Source organism: Enhydra lutris, unplaced genomic scaffold, assembly GCF_002288905.1.
Source record: "Enhydra lutris kenyoni isolate GAN:26980312 unplaced genomic scaffold, ASM228890v2 scaffoldscaffold34, whole genome shotgun sequence".
Classification (NCBI taxonomy): Eukaryota; Metazoa; Chordata; class Mammalia; order Carnivora; family Mustelidae; genus Enhydra; species Enhydra lutris.
Window position 1 is genome coordinate 27,030,198 of NW_019154118.1, and position 24,800 is coordinate 27,054,997.

General features: G+C 39.9%; 1 protein-coding gene across 3 annotated transcripts in view; it reads right to left on the reverse strand.

The window, feature by feature from the left end:
* Positions 1 to 24,542, reverse strand: part of LOC111153760 (glutamate ionotropic receptor AMPA type subunit 4) — a 388,143-nt gene extending 363,601 nt beyond the window's left edge. For all 3 annotated transcript variants that reach the window (XM_022512979.1, XM_022512980.1, XM_022512981.1), the window contains exons 1-2: positions 24,370 to 24,542; positions 22,996 to 23,154 (exon numbers count right to left, since the gene is read on the reverse strand). In XM_022512979.1, the coding sequence (XP_022368687.1) occupies positions 22,996 to 23,154; positions 24,370 to 24,457 (247 nt within the window). In that variant the 5' untranslated portion in view covers positions 24,458 to 24,542. The remainder of the gene's footprint in view (positions 1 to 22,995; positions 23,155 to 24,369) is intronic.
* Positions 24,543 to 24,800: the final 258 nt, after the last annotated feature.

Genomic DNA, 24,800 nt, shown 5'->3' on the forward strand with positions numbered 1-24,800 from the left:
AATAGGGTTCGTTTACTGTGACAGCTAGGTTGCCAGTAAAAGTGTGAGAATTAGTTTGAAAGTCTTCAAAGGCAAGGCCAAAATCTCCCCCCGGCCACTGACGTGGTTTCCCGTGCATGACGGTGAGGTCAGTGCCACGCGCAGCTAGGCAGGTGACACGGCGCAGCCTCCGCTCGGGACGCTAACGATCTGTGAAATGGCATGAGCCAGGACAAGACTCATCCCTGAGATTCCCATGGAAATTTTAAAATGTCCCTCATAGTATTTTCCTTTGTCAAAAATGTAAGTTCCACAATTTCTATTCCAGTTTCACCTAGCCTTTCTTCCTAAAGTAGAACCAATGAAATTTTTATGTACATTCTCGCACTGGACACTTACTGTGGGGCTGTCCTTCACCAGCCCTATGGCAGGTCTTTATAATGCCTCCCCTCAAATCCGGCTTTTGCTTCCAAGTCAAAAATTGTGTATTTACACTAAACTTTCTTTGCATGATTATAATTCAAATACTGACATTTTATTTTACTTTTAAGCTATTAGTTTCCTAGGCAGAGGTTAATTCCCCCAGTTCTATTTCGGACTCCAAAGAAAATTAAAGATAATTTATTTTCTAAGTCCTGGTATCATTATTTTAGGTAATATTTAAATATAAGAGTCCTATATTTGATTGTGGATCTTTAAGAAAAAGATGCTAATCGCAGTTTAACTGTCAATATAGTTGTCAGAAGCTCTGCATATCAATTAATTTCTCAGTGCCTATGAGTACCTATATCTAGCTCTCTCTCTATATATACACACACACACAGATTTTTTTTTTTTTAAATAGAGTGAGCATGAATGGGGGAAGGGGCAGAGGGCGAGGGACAGAGAGGATCTCAAACAGACCCCACGCCCAGCCCTACAGAGCCCTACGTGGGGTTTGATCTCACGACCCTGAGATTATTACCTGAGTTGAAATCAAGAGTTAGACACAACTGACTGAGCCACCCAGGTGCCCCTATGCCTCATTTCTGAAACACTGTGAAGTACTACACATATATGAGGTCTTACTATCATAGGTATGTAGACAAAGGTTTCTACTCTTGTCAAGGTCCACCCCAAAAGGACCTGCCCAAAAATCATTTAATAAAATATCAGCGCAAGCTATATAGATTGTACCTTCTAGTGAATTTTCAAAAGCTTTTCTGACATTCTCCCATACCTAGAATATAACTGACAATGTTTTCTTTTCAGAATCATGCAGTCAGTCCAAAAGAGAATATCCTACATATTATGTGATAAGCCATAGGGGAAACCAAGGAAATTTGGGGGCTGCTAGAATCAGAGATACTAAACAGAGTAAGTCTTAAGCATGTGTAAGTAGTCCTTGGTGAAAAGGGGACAACAACATATGGAATCTGGGCTCAGAAGGTTTGGATGTGAGCCCACTTCCTGGCTGAGGGGCACTGGGCAGACAGCAAAGCTGTCACGGCCACGGTTGGGTTGATGCACGTGTAGGCTCTACACCAGGCACCTTGCAGGCAACATCTCCCTCAAGACTCACGGCAGGCCCTTCAGGTTCCTACTACGGTCCCTGCAGATCAGGAAATGGAGGCTCAGAGGAGTTTAGAAACCTGCCTGAGGTCATGATGTCTAGGAAGTGGCAGAAACAATTTTCAGGGGTGCCTGGGTGGCTCAGTGGGTTAAAGCCTCTGCCTTCAGCTCAGGTCATGATCCCAGGGTCCTGGGATCGAACCCTGCATAGGCTCTCTGCTCAGCAGGGAGCCTGCTTCTTCCTCTCTCTCTCTGCCTGCCTCTCTGCCTACTTGTGATCTCTGTCAAATAAATAAATAAAATCTTTAAAAAAAAAAAAAAAAGAAAAAAAAAAAAAGAAAGAAACCATTTTCAAGAGTACTAAGTACCAAACTATAAAACCTCTAAGAAATGGCAATATTGTCAGTAAAAAAGAGAAAGAAAAGAAAAAAAAAAAAAGCACATTCCTTTTTAAGAAAAGGAATCTTGAGTTTAAAGGTCATTTTCAAACAGAAATCCATAAAATGGATTGTAAAGTTCCTATATTTAGACTGCACACATTAAAACTAAGGTCCTTTAGTCATTACGGGCACCCCTGCAACCAGTATTTCCCATGATATAGAAAATACAACATGGACCCCACAGGAGAACCACGGCAAGGAGCTGAGGTGTTGGAGAGATTGCCTGAGCACGTGATCTGCGAAAAGGAAAGTCCCCACCCAAGTTAAGGACATTTCAGTTCGCACTCCCCACCCTTACCTGAAACATATGCCATGGTGTGTGTTCTTTCATGGTGCCTGAGAAACTACTCTTTGTTTGTTCTTTTTTCTCAAACTTGTTAAAGTTTTGTGGGCCAAACAGACACAGTTTGTATCTTTCTTCTTATGTTGTTGATCTTCCTTGGAAATCCTGATTTTGTTTAATGCTAACTGGATACATTTCAACAATCTCCTTGTTTACAGCTTTGACTCTTACCTACCTGCCGGTAATTCTAAAACCCATATCTTTAGCCCAGATCTTTCTACAGCTACTTGAATATTCAACTCCATACAGAAGTCCTCCATCAGACAGAAATTTCTAACTCAATTAGATCCAAAATGAATGCATAAAATTGCTCTGGGTCTCTCATTCCACCTGCATTTCATATGCTACTTCCAACCTCTTCTCAGTCATGATCCCGAAGCCCCTTTTCCTTCACCACCTTTAACCACTGGTCTGCCATCTGGTGCCCAGGAGGCTGAGTGAATGAAACACAGTATTATTTCAGGGATGACTGTGGTTACACTAATCCTCAGAGGACTTAAACACTTTACATAATGTATTTTAATGCATTGCTTTATGTTTCTAATTAAAGGCAAGGTAAGGTTCCCCCCCCCACCCCTTGATTTATAATTTAGAATCCTGAAACTCAGTATAGTTGATGAACCTTTTGAAAATTCACATAGTTTTTGAGCAACACAGTGGGAACCAAACCCAGAGCCCAAGGAAGCTCTCCCTACATGATGGAAGGATACAAGTGTTTCTTTTCTTTTCTTTTCTTTTCTTTTTTTAAAGATTTTATGTATTTGACAGAAAGAGAGAGGTCACAAGTAGGCAGAGAGGCAGGCAGAGAGAAAGGGGGAAGCAGGCTCCCCGCTGAGCAGAGAGCCCGATATGGGGCTCGATTCCAGGACTCTGAGATCATGACCTGAGCCGAAGGCAGAGGCTTACCCCACTGTGCCACCCAGGTGCCCCGATACACGTGTTTCTACTGATGGGAAGAAGCTGGAAAGAGGTTCAAAGCAGTGCTCTGGTCTCTGAAACTGAGTGTAAGTGAAAGAGCACAGGCTGGAGAGTGAGAGGCAGAAACAGACGTCTGGCGAAGATCTTCTGAGAAGAGAAGATGGAATGTCAGTTAAAACTACAGACTCAAGAGAATCCAGAACACTGCGGGCTGATGACTGATGAGCGAGCCTTTAATTTGGTTCATTTTACATTCTTGGATCTACCTCCTTGATCCTTTCAGTCGATGCCGCGCGCCCGTACCTGAGTGACAGTCCTGGCACTCCCCTTCCCATAACACAGTCCCCCGCGCAAACCTTCCCTGTTCAGATTCTTGTCTCAGCTCCTAAAGTAATGAATTTATAAGGTCCCCCCACCCCATCTCCACTCAGATCCAGCAAGAGGCTGTCCTGTGCCATCCCGTACTTCTGCAGCTTAGCCTGTGCTCACTCTCTTCAACCCTGTTTTACGCCCCCTCCTCTTCTTCCTCATTCCTTTTATGACAAGATTAAATTCCACCTTACTAAGGTTGCTGTTTATAAAGTCTGGGCTCTCCTGATAGTCCTTCCTTGGCGATTATGCCGTACACAGCTCCTTCTAATGGAACGCCTACTTATTCCCTTGTTTCATATTAAGTTACTTCTGCCTTTCCAGAAGATTATCAGGTTTTTACGGTCCAATATCACATCTAATATTTCTTTCCAATAATATGTGTGGCACAGTGGAGGAGGAAAGACAGGTGTCAAAAAACATTCAATTAAGGTGACAAGTGGACACTTACAAAGCTGCATATTAACAAGGGCAGAACAACACAGTAGCAGACACATACAGACGTGGAAGGAACATAGAAGACCGCGGCGATGAGTGGCTGCGCTGAGACAATACGGGTGGTGCAGGCTCATAGGCTGGCTGATTTTTAAAGATCATATGTATTTATTTATTTGAGAGAAGGAGAGAGAGAGAGCACGCGCACGCACATGAGCTGCAGGAGGGGCAGAAGGAGAGAGAAAATCCCAAGCAGACTCCCCACTTAGCATGAAGCCGGATGCGGGGCTCCATCCCACGACCCTGAGATCATGATCTGAGCCGAAATCAGATGCTTAACCAACTGAGCCCCCAGGCACCTCAACAGATTCACAGGTTTTGAGTATACCTGCGGTAGACAAAGATTTGGTTTTATTCTTTCCACACAAATTTAAGCATCTAAGTAAATCGATCCAATTTTACTTCATTAATCAAGTAAGTCTGCATAAGGCAGCCCTTTTCTTCCATCTACTATCCTGGCCCTGTAAGAGTTGTGGGAACTGTCCTTCTGACCCATGAGGAGAGAAAAGAGGAAATGCCTTTTGAGGGACATTATGCATACACCACGGCCGGCAGGGCTCCCTTGTAATCGTAGCCTATGTCACACTGCCTTCAGATTGTCCGTGGTCATCACTAGACACACTCCTTAGAGGCCCCGAGGCCTGTGTCCCCTGAATGAATCCTGCTTAGCACACCAGACACGTGAAAACTGCCTCTGAAACAGAGGAGAAGTGAGGACTCTAGTGGGTCCAGCACTGTGCAGAGCAGGAGGGTAGGGGTAGAAGGAGAATGCACTGCTGTGGCTTGGATCAGACTTTTCAGTGGAGGGCGGGGACAGCCCTGTCCGTGGGCAGCATCGGGCTCTGTCAGTGGTCCAAAGCAGTCCTCGGGGGGCACGTGAACTCAGAAGGAGGGTGCAGAGCCACCTGCACGGCTGTCCATTCTCACCTGGAGACTCTCATTCCAGGACTCTTACCTCTACCTCCCGGACACAATGTGCTTTAATGAGCAAGAATCCTTACAATCCTTGACCAGTCACCTACTCATATGGAAGTCCATAAAAAACTGTTTTCATTTTTTTAATAGACCCCACAGTTACTAATGGCCCTAATTCCTTAAATGGGTGCCCAAATTTTGAATTAAAATGCTAATATCTAACCGTCAATTAAAAAGTGCTCCATTTTCCGAATATAACACTGCATGTTAACTATATGGGAATTAAAATTTAAAAAAAAAAATAAGATGAGCTGTATCTTGATGATCAGTAATATATAGGATTGTTGAACCACTATATTGCACACCTGAAACCAAGGTGATATTGTGCATTAATTACACTGAAATTAAAATTTAAAAAAATAATAAAATAAAAAAAAGTCACTCCATGGGTGCCTGGCTCAGTCAGTTAAGTGCCTTTGGCTCATGTCATGATCTCAGGGTCCTGGGACTGAGCCCCAAGGACTGCTTCTCCCTCTCCCTCTGCTCCTCCCGTCCCTTGTGCTCTCTCTGTCTCAAACAAATAAATAAAATCTTAAAAGAAAAAAAAAATCTGGGTAAAGAATGAATCATTGTTCCTAGGTTAATGGTTAAGGTCTATTAAATGGTTAATGAAATATTTATTGAATTAACCACGTGCAAATACATACAAAGAAATGAAAAGAACCAGATAAAAATGTTTAAAAAGACTTATTTTGGGAGGGGGGGAAACCTGGCTGGCTCAGCTGGTTGAACATCTGTTCAGGTCATGATCCCAGGATCCTGGGGTCCAGCTCCCTCCTCAGCATAGAGTCTGCTTCTCCCTCTCTCTCTCTCTCTTTCAAATAAATAAATAAATAAAATCTTTAAAGAAATCCCTTCATTCTCATACATTCAGTGGGTATCAGTATAGCGCTTTTATGTGCCAGGGATTGTGCCATAAGCCAACCACTATGGCTTTGTTCACAAATTCAATGGCATTTCAGGACTCAGGACCTCACATTCCAGAGGGAGAATGATTATGTAACACAGCAAGCTAAGCTCAGGATGCCATGGGATCACAGCCCAGTGGAGCCTAATAAGGTACTCGGAAAGGACTGACCTGAGAAAGTGACTAGATATCTGAGAGCTATCAGCTCCCACATGTAGCTACTGTCCTTTCTGTGGAATTGAGCATATTATATGCAAGTCTAATATAAGTTTCATATTTCAATTAGTAATGAAATATGCTCGTAGTGACCAACTGTTCCCTTGATTCTTTCAAATGACTTAATTTGATACTTTTAATTAATTAATGGAAGCTGATATTTTCATCTAAAAATAATCAAAGAGTGTAAACAAAGAGGTTAAACCAGCAACTGCTAAGTGGACGTGATATTCTGACAACAAGGCCTGTATTGGCTAAAATGTCTACAGAGCTCCCTGGATTGTCTGCCCATTTAGACAGAGCAAGGCAAGCTCAAGACTTGGTGGAAAGACTGCTACATTTACTTCTGTTTAGATATTATTAGCCAGAGAAGCATAGATGTATACTTTTTGTAAACATGTAGAAAACTCAGGAAAATAAGTTAAAAATAATAACTGTATACTAACACCAAAGAAAAATAATCATTATATTTCGATATTGTCTCCTTCAATGTCTTTTGCACATGGTGGTTCTCATGGAATTGGAATCACAGAGAGTGCGCTTCCCAGACCCCACACACCGAAAGTCTCTAAATCATGCTGTTCAGTAGTTTCGCCCTCTTCTGCCTCACAGACAGCACTCTGGCCACACACAGATGACTTAACAGCACAAGACTCTAACAGACACTGACTGAAAAACTTCCCATTGAAATAAAACAAAACAAAAAATGTGAGGAAGGTAAAGACATTGTTGTTCTGAAAATAAAAAATAAAAATATTTTAGTGACACTTGTCTCTGAATAAAATATCCACACTTGGATTTCTAATCTGTGATTTTATCACTTCTGTAAAATGAGGCTTATTTGCACAGTCATATATATTTTCATGATGTATAATCATTATCAGATTTTGTGACAACAACAAGCAACAAATGCTAAGGGCGTGTGTTTATTATATATGCGTACAAATTTTAATGTATATGCTGTACTATACAGAACAAGACAGAAAGTCATTTACAAAGTTGTTCTGAAATAGTGTGTGATTTTGCTGTATTTTATTTTCAAAAAAGAAATAAATCCGTAAGTAATATTGGGCAAAAATATATACCGGAATGTTTATTATTCATTAGTTTGAAAGCAATGAAAAAAACCATTACCTTACAAAGTATACATGTTATTGTTTCCCTATTTTTTTTCCTTTGTTAAGCTCTGTGTGTCTATCTGTATGCATATATGCTGTCCATACATACATGTGTGGTGGCCCTTGTACTAATTATTATTTTAGTCTTAAAATTATTCAACTCACTAATTTTTTAGTTTTTAATTTTTTAGGTTTATTTATTTATTTTGTTGGGGAATAGGAGGAGGGGCAGAGAGAGAGGGAGAGAGAGAGTCTGAAGCAGACTCCCTGGTGAATGCAGAGCCTGACTCGGGACTCAATCCCACACCCCCAAGATCATGATAGGAGCCAAAACCAAGAGTCAGATATTTGACCAACTGAGCCACCCAGGCACCTCTCAACTCACTTTTTAAAAGCCAGTTCTTACTGGCTTGTGACTGAGTGGCAAGTTCCAGTTTTAGTAGAGATAGTTATCTGAGCCAATTGAACTAAATAAACCTCTACCAAGAGACATAACAAAAGAAGAGTAGTCACAAGGGGGGGTAGTTGGAGATTTAATCTGGAATGGGATATGCAGTGCTCCGTCAGTAACTACAATGATCCTTAAGGAGACAGAATTGCCTTTACTCTATATCATAAATGATGTTTATTTATTTATTTTTTTCTTCCCAGAAACCCCAGCTGTTTTCCAACCTGCCTATTATCATAAAAGACTTGGTTTGCAGTCTGAAGACACATGTTTGAGATGTTAAGCTGAGTATTTTTTTTGCTGGAAGTAACAGTTCTCAATGGAAAATAGTGAGCAGAATTACATACAATAATGGGTTCTACAAATAGAAGTCAAGTAGCAATACAGTATTTCCCGTCTAGGAAATGGTTTCTTAGTGTGCTGGGTGAGAGAAAGGAACCATGTTTTGCTATATACAGGAATGATTAACAGTGCCTCTAGAATTCTTTCTAAAACATAAATATAATTATGCCATAAACTGCTTAAAATGGTCTTGCTGTCTTCTGGTCCTCATCCTAGCTCCCCAGGCAACTGCAAGGCTCGTCTCTGCTTCTGCAGAGCTAACTGCATCCTCTCTTAATCTCCCACTCTACAGACCCCCTCTGGAGGGGGTGCCTCCACTTCCCCCCTCGTTAGTAGTCCCCAGAGATGTCCATACACCTCTACTCTTTTTCCCATGATGCTCCTTTGTCCACTCAGAATATTTTGGTCTCTCTTTACAACATGACAGAATCTCATGCATCTTTCAAGACCCAAGTGGATTATCCCATAATTTCTGAATCTTCCCGCAAGCCTTCTGTGCTGGGGAGGGTGAAAGGAAAGAGGAAGGGGGTAGGGCAAAAACAGTGATTTCCATGTCATTCCTTGATTAGAACTTCCAAATATCTGCAGAGTCTGGAGAGTGTACTCCTCTAGGACAAACATGGAAGCTAGCTCACCCTAGCTATCAGCCAGAACCAGGACATCTGTGTTCTCCTACACAAATGATGATTTTAAGAAATCATTCAGCTAGTTCCAGCAATTCCACAAATAAGTAATTACTAGAGGTTGAGGACATCTTTTTTTACATCTGACTAGAATACTTTTTTTTTCCCTTCCTATTATGACCCTGGCTCTTGTGTAAGAAAACAAAATAACACAAAGAAAGAAAAAGAAAAAAGAAAATAAAAAAGGCAGAGAGGGTCTCTACTTACATAGAGAAGAATTCCTGAACTCAGAACTATTGGCTCAAGTCAGACAGAAGATTCTCATAACTGACATTCCACCTTAAACAGTCTGCCTGGACTTCAATTAATTTAACCATTTCTCAACTAAATATCACTAAGTAATAATGCTTTAATGAGCATTTTCATAACTAGAGATTTTCCTATATTCATGAATTCAAAATATTCACAACTCTTATTTTTATTTATTTACTTATCTACCTACTACTATTTTTAGAGAGAGAGAGAACACAAGTGGGGAGGGGCAGAGGAAAAGAGAAGAGAGGATTTTAAGTAAGCTCCAGCTCAGTACAGAGCCCAGGGCAGAGCTCAATCTTGTGACCCTGAGATCGTCACCTAAGCCAAAACCAAGAACCAGATGCTTAACTAACTGAACCATCCAGGCGCCCTCATTTAGTATTTCTCAAAATGCATTACAGAGAGGCTGATTTATAGCAATTTATGTGAAAAAAAGGAAAAAGCAGACTTTTAAGTTTTGACCATGAACTTATTAACACAAACAGACTAATGTTGTAACGGACTAAAACCCAAAGAATTTGGGTTCTATATGTATATATATTTTATATGTAGAATGTCTAAGTAACTGAAATTAATATTCTCTCTTAGCTCATGTTAGATCATGACCATGGATTCCAAAAACGTAGAGTTTAGTTCTGGACAGATCATAACAGGAGTATGGGGCTAATTCAAGCCAAGATATTTTAATGAAATTATGATAAATCCAAAGGCTATTTAGAATGTCAGAACTTAGATGTTAAAGGTCTTAGAAATCAAGTTATATAAGGAAATGATATTTAGCTTGGGAAAAGTAGTACAAAGGGAACATGTGATAAGCTTTTTAAAAAATGTGAAGGGTTTGAGTCACACAGAGAAGCTAGACTTGTGTTTTGTTATTCAATTCTGGCTAAGAATTCATTGTGACAAATATGCAAAGAAGAAATAAGCTCCTGGGACATCTGGGTGACTCAGTCAGTTAAGCATCTACCTTCATCTTAGGTCATGATCTCAGGGTCCTGGGATTGAGTCCTGCATAGTCCTTCTCCCTCTGTCCTTCCCCCTGACCATGCTCTCACTCACTCTCTCTGTCTCTCTCAAATGAATAAATTAAAAAAAAAAAAAATCTTAAAAAAAAAAAAAAAGAAAAGAAAAGAAAGAAAGATGCTCCTCCTTCTCTCTCCTTCCTCTTACATTCCATCAGCAAACAATTATTGAGTTGGGAATAGAAATGTTCCACGCACTGTGACTGGCCTTAGGAGCAGAGGAATCACAAGCTATCATCCTTGTTCTCAAGGAACCTGAAGTCTACTGGAGTTGAGAGACCATCTACCTACCCACCCACCTATCTAGCTACCTACCCACTTGGTATAAATCTTTTCCCAAAGCATACACAAAATACCGAAAGTACTAAACAGGAAATCTGAGTATTCAAGCAAAAGCTGACCATCAATACTGGATGAGATAGTAGGCATCAACTAGGTTTTTAAATTTATAGCTCCTGTGTCTTTATGCTCCTCTCCTAAAATAACATGCATAGTCTTACAAGGTATATTTACCTCACACACGTTTATACCATATTTAATATAACCCTATCATATATTATTTATATGATATATATGATTTCAGGAAAATCAGATATAAAAACAAAGCAAAACGTTTAAAGTGGGGAGTCCTGTAACTCAACAGTAAAAATGGAATTGAGCTCCCTGGTTAACAGAGGAAAAAGACAAAGAGTCTGACTTACAAGTTTTCCATTAAGAAAGGAAGAAGCATGGATGTTTCTCAGAAGCAAAAGAATCTCTTAATTTCATAAATCTTTGGAGCAGAGGAGTGGTGAAATGCCTTTCAGTCTTATCTGGGAAAGACTGTGTACATAGCTGAAAATTAAATAATTTAACCAAGGATAGACTAGTTTCGAAAAGGAAGGGAGCAGGGTTAGAGCAACTAGCAAACTGTGAAATTTACTACTGAAGGTGCAGTGGAGATAACGAAGAACTGGCAGGAACAACATAATGCAGTTGACTTCAGCCTCCTATTTTCACAAGTTTTCTGGTTTCATGAACTTGAAGAAGTGCAAACAAGCAGCCAGTGTCTGAACAGATGGGATTTTCCTGAGTGTGCTTACTAGTTCACCTGGCTCCCCAAACAGGCTTTCTTCTACTTTGAAAGCGGATTGTATCAGCATTTACTAGTGAGTTTGTCAGCAGACACCACATGGTATAAGCACCTAGGAGTTCCCTTCTACCATATACACATTTATCAAAGTGCTATCTGACCAGCCCAATGTATGCTAATTTGCATTAACAGTCCCACTTTCCTCCTTATAGGACTTATTTTCTCCCTCACTTAGCCCATCCCATACTTAGATCTAATGGAAACAAATAGAAAAAAAAAAACACACTTATGATAAGGAAAATATGTAACAATTATTTTGGATCTACTACCTCACTGCCTTCATATTCTCTCCTTGACTTTTTTTTTAAAGATTTTATTTATTTATTTGACAGACAGAGATCACAAGTAGGAGAGATGCAGGCAGAGAGAGAGAGGAGGAAACAGGCTCCCCACTGAGCAGAGAGCCCGATGCGGGACTCGATCCCAGGACCCCAGGATCATGACCTGAGCTGAAAGCAGAGGCTTTAACCTACTGAGCCACCCAGGTGCCCCTCTCTCCTTGATTTTTTTCTAAAATAACATATAAAATAGTCTTAGCTGTCTGAAGGATGCCCCAAAGTTGAGCAACGGGAAAATTCATCACATATTGCTCACTCATTTATTCAAAGACATTCATTGACTTACTTTGTGCCAGGCACTGGGCAAGGTAATGAGGATGTATCACTTAAAGCAGAGGAAGCCCTTGGTTTTGGGAGTTGATCTTCAAGCAGGGAATATAGATGATAAATAAGTAAACAAGTAGAAATAATAATTACAGATTGTGATCAAAGCAAACATGATCCTAGGGTTGGTAATGCAGTGCAGAGTAGCTAGAATTTGGGAGGGAAAGGGTTTACTCCAGAGAGGTTGATCAGGAAGGCTTCTCTGATGTGGTGATTTTGACTTCAGTCCCTAAGGTTCAGAACAAGCCAGTGAAGCAAATAACTGCATAGGAAGAGTCAAAAAAAAAAAAAAAAAAAAAAAAAAAAGGAACACAAGTACAAGACATAGAGAAAAGAAAGGGTTAAAGAAGGTTAAAGAACCAAAAAGAAGACCCGAGGGGACTCCAACACAGTAGACAAGGCAAAGAGGTGGGCAAGAGGCAGATGGTGTGGGAGCATACTAGACTTACAATCTTACTCTACGAGAATAAGACCCTTTGGAAGCTTCAAGAAAGGAAGAGATGGCCTCTGATTTTTAAGTTCAGAGGAGCTGCCCTGGCTCCAGTACGTCGAGCGGACGGAGGGAAGTACAGTCAAAGCAGGAGGATAATTCTGAAATCAAGAGAAAAGGACCACCGACTGCAGTAGAATGCTGGGACAGAAACAGAGAAGGGTGAGAATGTTTGTGACACATGCTGGTGATGTCCTTCGGTCAGATGGTGAGTGACAAACTTGAAGGAAAAAAAAGTAGGAAGTAAGAGGAGCAAGAAAGCAGGATGATAAAAATATCAAAACTAGTAGTGTGACCACCAGAGCCAGACAGGAAAGGTAGGTGAGGAACAACAAACAGGAGAACATGGGAAGAGAGAAAATGCAGGCCTCTGGTCCAAGTTCAAATTCAGTCCAGGAAGAGCAGGAGATTTGCACAAATGTATCTGTGCAAAGCAGCTGTCAAAGAATAACTCATCCAAAGAAATAGTGTCAAAAATAAATAAATGGAAGTTCCTAACAGACATAAGAAAAAAAAAATCCCCAAAGAGTTAGTGTTATGAATATAATGCCCAAAATCATAAAAGTACTAGAAAAAAATGTGGGACAATATATTTATACGTTTAAGGTTAGGAATACCTTTACAAGTATAACCAAAAACCCATAAGCTGTAAAGAAAATAACTAAAATCTGACTACATAAAAATTTAAAATGTCTGTATGATAAAAGGCATCATACGCGGAGCTGGAAGCCAAGGCACAGTAGAAAAATAGTCCTTAACGTGGACAACAAAGGGTTAATTTTTTACAGTATATAAAGTGCACCCACAGATGAAGAAGAAAATGTTGGCAAAGGAGAAGAACCCCAAAGAAGGACACAGATTTTCTAAATAGAAGAAAATATTCTCAGCCTCACTATTAGTAAGAAACATGCAAATGAAAGGAGCAATTAGATATCATTTCTACCTATCAGGACAAGTGAAGATTCAAGAGACATAATGGCTTAGTGTTGGCAGGTCATAGAGAAAGAATTATTCTCACATTTTGGTGGTTGTAAATTTAAGTAGCAGTTTGTTTTTGAGGAGAAGAAATTGATAATATCTATTAAAAACAAAACCCCACATTATTTAATAGAGTAAATTTCATTACCAGGAATTAGTCCCATAGGAATGATCGCACAGGTACATAAACAGTTCTTCTGCTGTTTTGTTTGTCATATCAGAAATGTGGGAACCACACAAATGTTGATCCAGAGGGTACGGAGTACGCTGATCATAGTGACTGCACGATGACGTATGACGTAGCAGTAGAAGAAAATGAGACGGCTCTGACATGCTGATTTGTTAAGGTATGCGAGACAAACCATTAATAACATGCAAGCACAGAACGTTACCATTTTTTTAAAATGCCTTTATCTTTAGATATACATATATTAGCTTTGTATGTTTTCAGTACTCTTGTCTCCGTACTTGGGTCTGCACTGTGATTATCTCTAAGGGGTAGGATTACAAAATACTTTGGCTTTTTAAGATTTCTGAGTTACCTGAAATTTTTACAGTACATGTTTGTTCAAAAAAAGACAAAAATGGGAAAATGGGAAGAACACAAGGGCATAATATATTTGAAGTTACTGGTGAAAACCTGCTAATTTTAGAAGAAGCATATAAGCAACAAAGGTAAGCCAGCACGACCTACAGCTGACTGTGTACTTTGTCCTGCATCTGGAGAAACATGGCTGTTATTCAGGGAAAGCACTCAATGTCACATTTTCTTTCTTACCATTTATTTCTAAGATAACTCTTTATTTGTGATCCTAGTAGTTTTATTAAGTCAGGGATAAGTGTTGGCACTAAGATGGCAGAGCAATTTTGACTTGGTTAATGTTCTTTAAAAACACAGTCAACACTGTGTTTTTTTGGAATCCCAAAACAAGCCAGAGAAAACCTGAAAGAAAATGCCTGAGAGTTAAACCAATCTTACAGTGAAGTACTTGGGAAAGTATGTTTTGAACAGGTTACCCTGAAACCAAATATGATTCCTATAAAGAGAAATAAAATAGGTAGGTTGGCCAACTGACGAAGGGACCGATCCTGTTTGCACGGCACTTAACAGAGGCCACAGGGTGGCCTTCCGGACTCGGCTCCGGCAGCCGACAGGAAAGCGGGCGTCATCAATAGAACGAGACCGCTCTCGTTTGTGGGCCGCACTGCAAATCGCACAGAAGAATCTGAGATGTCCAATGTGAAACGCAACACGGATCCGCGGGGGTGAATCACAGTTGTTCCAGGAAAGAGGTAGCTTTGAGAAAAACATCCTTCTATTTAAAAGAAGAGCTGCCTGGCTGCTGTCACAGAAGGCCGGGACACCATGCTTGCAAGCTGCTGCGGTATGAATGGCAGGCAAAACTGACTTTACTAACTGAAGGCCCGGATCCTTTACGTCAGGCAAATCTCCCTAACCACAGATCTTTTCTCTCTCTGCATGTAAAGTGATGATGATAATCACAATAGCGCTGGCTTCTCAGAGTTGTGTTAGGCTTGAGGTAACTCCCAGGAGGGCCCGGCACACCGTCAGCCCCTCCTGCAGTCACTACTCTCACAGAGGAGGAAGGGGCGTCAAAGGCCAGGAAGTCGGCAGCCACGCAGGATCTCGCCAACCGCCAATGGACAAGGAAGACCGGGGAGTAACAACTGGACTTGCCAATCTGTAAGTCAGTTCCAGGAGTGGGGATAGTGAGGGAAAAGATAAATCATGACAAAAATAGGAACTGATGCGGAATGTGTAGAACCTCGGATAGTAAGAGAAGGAATAAAAATAATAGGAGGACAGTCTGAGAGGCAGAGGACCAAGCCAAGCATGTTTCCAGCCAGGACGCACTGATTATTTTCTATGTCAAGAGAGAAGCTAATGGAGATGGATATTATGGAAGGATTCCTGGTTAGTTTCAAGGATAAAATCCAACTGGCTTCTAAAATGATAAAGTAGGGAATGAAGTACTGTTTATTTCTAATTTACATGTATGCTGTGGTCCTGGGCCTTTTTTTGTGACTGGGATTTACTGAGAAGTCTTCCAAAAGTTTAGACACACACACACACACGCACACGCACACTGCTTAAGAACACAAAATTTTTGTGTTTAATTAATTTTTGTGTTTAGTTAATTAATTATCAACCTCTTTAATACATCCATGAACAAATCCTCTCTCTGAATCACCCACAGACTCCAGATAAAGACACCCTCTTTTAGGACGTGAAAATACTTTTGAAAAATAGGAATTTCGATTTGTGTACATAAATTAAAACTAGCAATTCAATGAGAGGTAAAAAATATTCTTATGAAATATCTACAAAATAAAGGTATTCAACACATGCATTGCTTTCTCAAAATATAAACAGAAAATGTAACTCTTCTGAAGTTAGATCAGCTCAGAGATAAATGCTCCGTATCACAGAAAATGTTAACACAACTAAATTGCGTTCTAACTGCATTCTATTTCCCAAACACTTTTCTAATATTCATAAAATTCACATGCGTACATATTATTTCCCTACAGATTTAGAAACTGAGGCTCAGAAGTGTTAAGTAACTTCCCCACTATCAGACTGCAAATTCAAGCCCATCTGGGTCAAAAGCCCAGGGAAGACTATCTCCCCACCTCTAAGGAAAACAGGGGAATATGCTAGGCCCCTACATACAGAAGAGTATTATTAACAGAATCTACATGGAATTAATAAAGGCTGCTTTTTAAAAAAAAATCTGGTCAAAATGCAAAAGACCACTCTAAAGAGAAAAGAAGCCTGATGTTAAAGATCAAGTATCCTCGCAATTCGTTATTTAAATTTTGCAGGCTTTGACAAGGCTTTTCACTATTTACTGGAAATGCTTTCTCACCTCTTGACGCCTGTGAAATTGCTCTTGTCTCATTTTCCTCAGAACTTCCTGACCCCTCGTCCTTCAGCCTCCTATCTCTTGCTGCCCCTCAAAGTAAAGGTACTTCCTAGGACTTTGCACTCAGCAGTTTTACTCTTCTTGCTCTCGTGGGTGGTCCCGCCACCTCCACAGCTCTGCAGGCACCCCCAAATGCCCGTCTTCCGTTCCCACTGAGCCCCGCAGCTGCACACGCACCCGCCCCGCTGTCTACGGCAGAGGTGGGCAGAGCTCCGCTCAGTGTCTTGTCACCCGCCACGTCCGAACCTCTGACAACCTCACCTCCTGCTTTCCGAGCTGCTTCCCCTCCTGTGGGGAACAGTCAACAGAAACAGCCCCGAGTCATCTCCCCAAGTTAGAAATCAGAGAACTCATCTTGAATTCTTACCACACTTCCTTTCTCCTCACCCACAAAGATACCAACCCATCACTAAATTCTTTTTTTTTTTTTAAGATTTTATTTATTACTTGTCAGAGGGAGAGAGAGAGAGTGAACAAGCAGGCGGAGCCAGCAGAGGGAGAGGGAGAAGCAGGCTCCCAGGGAGCCCCGTGTGGGGCTAGATTCCAGGACCCTAGGATCATGACCTGAGCCGAAGAAAGACGTTTAACCAACTGAGCCCCGCAGGTGTCCCCAACCCATCACTAAGTTCTGACAACAGTTTTGTATTCTTGGATCTTTTCTCTCTCCTCAGGACATCTACTTTTCCTCAAGCATGTACCATACTAAACTGTATGACTTCAAGACTCCACTGACTTGCCTTTTCCTGCCGCGTTGTCTCCTTCTAATTCATTCTCCTTCCCACAACCAGCCTATTCTTTGTAAAATGTAAATCTGATCCTGTATGTCACTGTTGTGTTTTACGTCACTGATGGGCTCCCTTTTCATTCAGAAGAGTCTCCTTACAGCAGCGACAAGATCCTCCGTGGGTCCACAGACCGTCCCCCTCTCCTTCTCCTCGCACTGGGTGCTAGAGCCAGCCAGCCCAAACCCTCTTCAGGGGCTCAAATACAGCTGGCTCTCCCACACCTTAGGGCCACATCCTGTGCTGCTCCCAGCCGGCTGGCCTCCCCTTCCTTCTTCCTTCTCAAATGACTCAACAAGAGCCTTAACAGCCAGATCCGCTGACCTCACCTGGGATGCCAGGCCACGTCTGGCACTATTCCCACGGTCATCTCTGTCCCAGCTCTCTGTTCCTCTGTCCGGGCACTTTGCCTCATTGCCACTGTACTAACGGACTCGTCTTTCTTTTCCACTGGGCTATCAGCTCCTCGAGGGCAGCAACTATCCCTACAGGCTCTCCTACCCTTGCTCCTAGCACAGAGTCTTAAATACACTTGCCCTTGATAAACAGGTTTAATGAATACATAGTTACATTCATTATTTAATGTAGTGAATGGATGGAAAAATTCATTACATAATATGACTTCAGCCTTTGCTGTCACTCACTGTCATATGATTAATGAATAAGTTGCCCGGAAGCGTCTTGCCCTATTTTCTTCAAAACAGTGCAAGTAAATTAGAGAAAAAGATAAATTGTGATTCTTTTCACTTTCTTAAGTAATCTCAATATAGATGTATTCTTCACGCCACCGGAGTCCTTGTAAAAGAACTTAGGATAATATTTAGAAGACCAAAGTTCAAACCCTGGCTTGCAGCATATTAGCTACCTGGTCTTTGCCAAGTCAAGTGACTCCTTTGAGCTAAAGCTAGCTTAACTACCAAAATAATGATGTATACTCTATTCGCAATACACTTCTCAGAGTGTCTCCTTCTCATACTCGTTTGAGGTCAGATAAAATCATATATACGAAAGCAGTTTAAAAAGTATGTGTCATCATAAAATGTAAGGCATGCCGTATTTATTCTTCATTTTAAATTCCTGAACAATAATAAAATTCTGTAAATAAGATCTCTAAGTATCTCCTAATGCCACAAAATAAAAAAATTTCCTCTTCAGGAAATAAACAGCCCTTGGAATAATCTGGTAGAAATGAAGTTTATGGATTTTTTTCTAATAATTTTATGAAAGCTTAATCCTGTGAAAATTTTGAAATACAGCAATGCAAATTATGTACTTTCTTATCCCTTAAGAAGGGGACAAACTATAGGAATATGACTCATCTTTGTCTATAATCTCATGATAGAAAATTAAGAGGAAGAAAGAAAGAGCATCATAGAATTATTTCAAATCAACACAAAATTTTGCTATCAATTCAAAATAAAGAAATTTAAAGACAGTCATATAAGTTCACTTCATCCATTTCCATAAGAAATAATCCAAAGTCAAACAGTATTTAATAATTATATTCTCTGTCAACAACTCTGCAAGTCAAACTAGCAGAATTTTACTTTTAGCATGTTTAAGATTATTATATCAGCCCAATGTAAACTCTTAGAATGTCTTTTCAGGGCTTCATGCCCCTCAAATGGAAAACTGTACAATTACTTAAACGCTGTTGAATTAGAGTGAAGAGAAAGTATCACTTATATTCAATAAATTTTTATCAAGTACCTACTGCATAAGTGGAAATGCCTGTAGAGCCTACTGGATATAGTGTCCCATTTTCAACATATTTAGATTAACTGAACACGTATATTTTACAGACCAACCTACCTTTACAAGTAGCACTCATCCTGGATATTTAGAGCTGACAAAGAAACTGGCCACAAACAGAACTATTATTTAACTCTAAAAAGAATAACTTTTTCACCATGATGAGGGTATAATACCCATTCTATTTGGGATTATTACAATTTTAAAATCCACTATTTTTTAAACCTCTAAATAGATACACTTTAGACAGAGAAAGGAGAGTAAGATTAAAACATCATTAAAAAAAAAAGTATTAACTGAATGGTTCTTCCAAGTTAAAAAAGTTGACAATATGTCATAAGATTCTTTTATTATTTCACCGAAGTTATAATACAGTACTTGATCTGTTTTATTATGCATTTCCTATTGCCCATCTGAAACTTACGAATCATTTCAGAAACTGAATATTTGTGGATTACATTGCAAAGGTGCTGTCTTACCAAAGGAAGGATTTCTGATGCAACTGGACTAAACTAATAATTGTTATGGCGCCAATATTTTTATCTTTGAAAACATCTGGTGATAGACTACTTTAGTGTTTTGGTTATTGCTTATGGTCGGATTTAATATACAACATCCTCCAAAACAAAATCTTCCATTCATTAGCTACTGAAAATACAAGAAAACAACATGCTTTGAGATTGTCTCAAGTGTTTTGCAAAGGACATATCCAATTTAAATAGCATGTCTGTTTGTAAGGATAGCTAATTTGGGTCAACTGTATGGCACTTTCTTAAAAGAGCACTGCCATATTGAATTTATTTATCAAATATCCATTTTGCTATACCTTATACTTCAGATGAACCACAACAAAGGAAGGTATACTTTCAATTACATTTTGAAATTTGAATGACAAAATGGAATCGATTCGGGAAGAAGTGAAAGCCACCAGTGAAGATTTTAAAAATGCTCTCAATGAATTCCAATCTAATCTAAATTCTCTAGCAGCTAGGGTAACTGAGAGAGAAGATAGAATTAGTGATCTAGAGGACAAAATGATAGTGAAATTTGAATACTTGGGCTATTTATTACACCTATTATTTATTGTTATTGTAATAGGTCATAATTTTATATTATCTGTATTTCTTATAAATTCAGTTTTATATTGAGTCATGTGACTTTCCAATGATGTGAACAGTTTAAAAGGAAAGCAGTATTAATATTAATGATTAATATTGATTATTACCAAATATTATTAAAGACAAAATAAAACATAAGCCAAAATTATTTGTCCTCCCTCAGGAAGTTGGGATTTATACCCAAAGTGGTACGTTCGAGTTAGTCAGGTCTAGACTTACACAGTATGCAAAGTGAACACAGAATGTTCAGATTGTCCAAAGTATTCTTAGAGAGCTAAATTAATTCTGAGGTAGAAGCAGCAGCAGAAAATTATATCTGCCTAGCAGATGACCAACACTTTTCCTTCTTTAATCTGCTTTTCTGTCTTGTGAGTATACACAGCCTTTTAATGGCCCTTATTCACAGACAGACCGGATCCCACGGTTTGACAAGAACCCGCTGCAGGTAAATCACAATTAAAGTAAATCTAGCCAGTCATATATTATATCTTTATATTTAATCTAACATGAAAAATTTAAAAATCCAGTCTGTATCACTCTGAGGAATGAGTTCCATACTAATCTTTCAGAATACTATTTTTATCCTTTTGTACCCAAAGGCAGAGAACTTGATAGATGAGTCTGCCTCATACTTAGTGCTTACATTTCACCTTTAATCAGATTGGAAAATCGTACATGTATATGCTCCCAGTCAGTCCACTTAAAAAACACCAATCCCTTGACCCACGCTCTCTGACAACTGAATTTTTTCCCCCAAGTTCTACTAAGATTTGCCTTGAGGACATTTGGCACACTCATTTGTCCAAAAGAAAAAAAAAAAAAGTCCTTTTCTTCACTAGAAAATGTTTTTTCCTCATTTACAATTTATTTTTTTTAATATCTTAAGCATACACAAAATCAATTACTTGTGATTATAGAAAAATATGGTATCGTTAACATTGTACTATGCCTGGATTCAAAATCAGTAGTCTCAAAGTTTAGCTAGTTTCAACTTTCTCAATCCCAACACGTTAAAGAATAACATATTTTTATTTTTATATCTTCTACTTTTTCATTTGTGTGCAGCTTCACCTCAATTTCCCATGTGTGCTTTACCACTAACACTTTATATAATATTTTCAAAACATAAACAAAATAATGCCATTAACATTATCCTGAAGGAGAGTAACAAATGATATGGAGAAAGAAAAGATCAGTGTTTTATAGTTTCTATAGATGGAAGTCACAATATAAACTTTAGAATACTTAAGAACTTAATTTGTAAAACCAAGATAACATAAAAGTAATATACGTGCCACTTTTAAGAAAGTCTTTCCAAATTTAGTAATAAAGATTAATATTTAAATAGTAGTTTACTGCTGACGAAGTACCATCACATATATTTGGATCCTGAGTTATTTTTAAACTTAGTAATGTTTTGTTGATAGACTCTCAGGAGAGATAAAGAAACTACTTAAAAAATAAATATATTCAAGTACTAAGCAGAATACTTTATATCTAAAACTACTTGCAATGTTGATATCCTTTTCAAAACTTGAAACAGAAAACTAATATCTGATAAAACCCACAAAAATAACTATCCCAAAGACAGCTCTAATTCATGTATGTTTCTGCTGAATGGTGATTCCCTCCTGCTATAATGTAGATTTTCTCACTAAACACAACAAATGATCTTTCCTAATTAAATAGTGTTCAGAGCAACTATAGAATTTCTGCAAAGTAACATTACTGCAGCAGTTTACAAAATGTCAAATGCTTGGACCTCCCTAGGAAACCAAGTTCTAAAATCAAGTAAGAGTTGGGTGCCAAAAATTTATGGAAAGCGATCATGGTATCTGTTAGACGAGTTAATGGCAAATAAATATGAATCAAAATAATTAAATCAATGAAACAGATATCCTCCAAATATTTAAAAACTCTATTTTCTATATGACTGACTTGTTCAGTATACTTTCTTGTGCTGACAGGACTTTTAAAATCAAAATGGACTCTACTTGGTATCACAAAAATACAAATCAAATGCAACACTGTATTACTGCAATGCAAAATTTTATATAGAATCTATCCCTACGCATTTTACATAATCTAGAGACATTATCTTAACACAAAAATTTCTGAACAGTAGTAAATTAGCACGTCAAGCTGAGGAGATATTTGAAATGTGTTTTCAGAATGAAAACGCTATGTGAATACTCTACTGATTGATTACATTTTAGAGAGTTTCAAGTAAATATATCATTGATTATATTTTTTTACACTAAGTTAGACTGTATTTTGGTGAGGGAGCACAGTGCCACGGTCTCTGTATTACAGATGAGGTGAGGTCACTGGCTCAGTCCACCGAGCGGGATGAGAGAGCAAGCTGGGTTGTTTCCTGAATTCAGGTGGGTTGTGGACTAACATGATTTGGCACCAAGGTAAGGATTCATGGAGCTCTAGCCACAGGACAGATGCATTACGTGATAGTAAGAGACATTTACAACCCAGAATATAAGAGCAGGACAGCCTCAAGTGACATCACCAGATCATCTGCAGCGTCAACCAACCGACCGGAGTATCTATCCTCCACACCAACGCTCCCCTCTGCCTCACTCTCAGCAAGGCTTCCTTCGCCCTCCCCAGGGCAGGAGAGCATGTCTCTTCCTTAAAGGCAAGGCACAGGCTTCCTCAAGGGAGAAGTAAATACGAAGACACAAAGGAACAGAATAAAAAACTAGACGGAGTTCAATTATCACTAACTTGACATTCAGGTAACAGGAATACCACTGAAATGTGGCAGGAGAAATCAACTTGAATTATCCAGACAAGAACGAAAATAAATAAATAAGGAAGGAAGAAGAGAAGGGAGAAAGACCGCTGAATATCCCTGAGACTAAATCATTCATACACACACACACACTCGCACCTTTTTTTTTTTTTTAATTCTGACTTGTTCTGGAACCAGTCAACAGTGGGAATCTTGCATTTCTTTCAAAAACCATTTTTAAAATAATATAATAAAGGAGAGGAGGGGAACTCTATTGCTTCATTTTAATTCTTTTCTAATTTAGCCAGAACTTGTGTTTTACTTACAAGCATTTGTCACAGCAAAACTGTTGGCTGTCTCAATGTTGTCCACATGAGGTACCAAATTAAAAGGAGCTTCCGACGCATTGGGGCTGGTGTTATGAAGGAAAATTGCTAATCGAAAAGCCGTGTATTCCTGGTCTGTGTTTCGAATGAAGAGACCACCTATTAAAAACAGCAGGAAAAGCATATTTGGTGTTTTCTCTTGGAAATGCAATACCCACCCCCCAGCACTGTCAAATCCACCGGCATTCGGCATTCGGCAACACACAGGATTAGGAAGCTCTCCCTGCCACATCTTGGGAGCGCCCTTTGTCCCTAAGGTGTATGCTTAGTATTTTAGTCTTTAGGACAGCTCAGCGCTTTACTGTCCCAATGTGTCATGATCACAATGACCTCTGAGACCATTGAGCATGTTTTCCTTCCTCCCTCTTGCCCTCTCCATGATTCCCAGCACACTGCTCCATCAGCCAAGCTGAGGGCATTTCTGTCTAAGAGGCATGCAGATGAACAGAACAGAGGGTTTGCATTAAAATGCAGAAATCAAGGGATGTGGTGACACGAATGGGAGAGGAGACGTGAACTTTGTTTTCCTGCGGTTCCTGGACTCAGCCTAATTAGCCCCGTTTTGTTGCACAGTCCACGAGAAATGATGCAGTGTTGAGGCTGAGCCTGGCTGGAAGAAATCCAATAGCTGCGTCCCGTAAAAAGACAGGAGAGGAGATCAGCAAGGAAAGCCACCGATGGGTAGGGTCGCTGGCAGCGGAGTCCAGCGGGAGGAACAGGAGCAAGAGAGACTCAAGAGGAAAACAAAATAAAAGGAGAGAACGTTTCACGGAAAAGGGATTTAACTTTGGAATCGGTTAACCAACAGCGAGCAAAGACAGGGGGGTGCGGGTGGAAATGCTTTTTGCCCGAACAGTGTCTTTCTGGAATGAGCAGAAAGCGGAGAAGCTCAGCATGGGAAGAAGTGTGTTGAAAATACAGAATAATAATTTTAAAAACCCCAACAAACTCGACATCCCTTCATGCTCTAGGGAGAAGAATGAGAAGAGATAGCACATTCAATATAATCGAACCCCACGGAGGTTTTTTGTTTTGTTTTTTTCCAACTTATTCCAACCCCACTTAAGCGACTTGAACCCAAGGTGGCAGTGGGAGCATGGGCGAGGAGAAGGAACGGGTGGGCAGGGTGTGCATATTCTAACTGAACCAGCGCCCGAAGAGGCAGTCTTGTGCACAGGGGCGACGGGAAGGGAGAGGCAGAGGTAAAGGGAGCCGCCGAAGGTCTCCCCGAATTGCTCACCGGCAACTCATTTAACTCACTTTCGGATACCTGCCTCAGACACCCACATGCACACCGCACCGGGCAGAGCTTACCTATCTGCACGCTGCTCGGAAAGGCTCCCATGGCGAGTCCCCAAAATCCAGAAAACAACAAGACAATCTGTCTGCAAATAATCCTCATCTTCTTTTCTCCTCTCCCTGGCGCGCGCTCTTTCTCTCACACTCTTGCGAAAGGCTGTTCAGAGAGGCATTGACGACGATGGCGCTAAAATTAAAAACAACAAAAAAAAAAAAAAAAAAAAAAGAAAGAAAGAAAAGAAAGAAAGAAAAGAAAAAAAAGGACAGGAGAGAGATGTGGGTGGTTGGCGATTATGACTGCTCCCCTTCAGCAATCCATCGCCAGCTGCCGGCTTTTTCCCGCAGTCTCCATAGCCCTGAGAGCGGTTTCCTGTCCGGCTGCAAATGTTGCACATGCAGAAGATGGTGGTGGCGCGTCTAGTGGCTGCTCGCCGGGACGAGACATG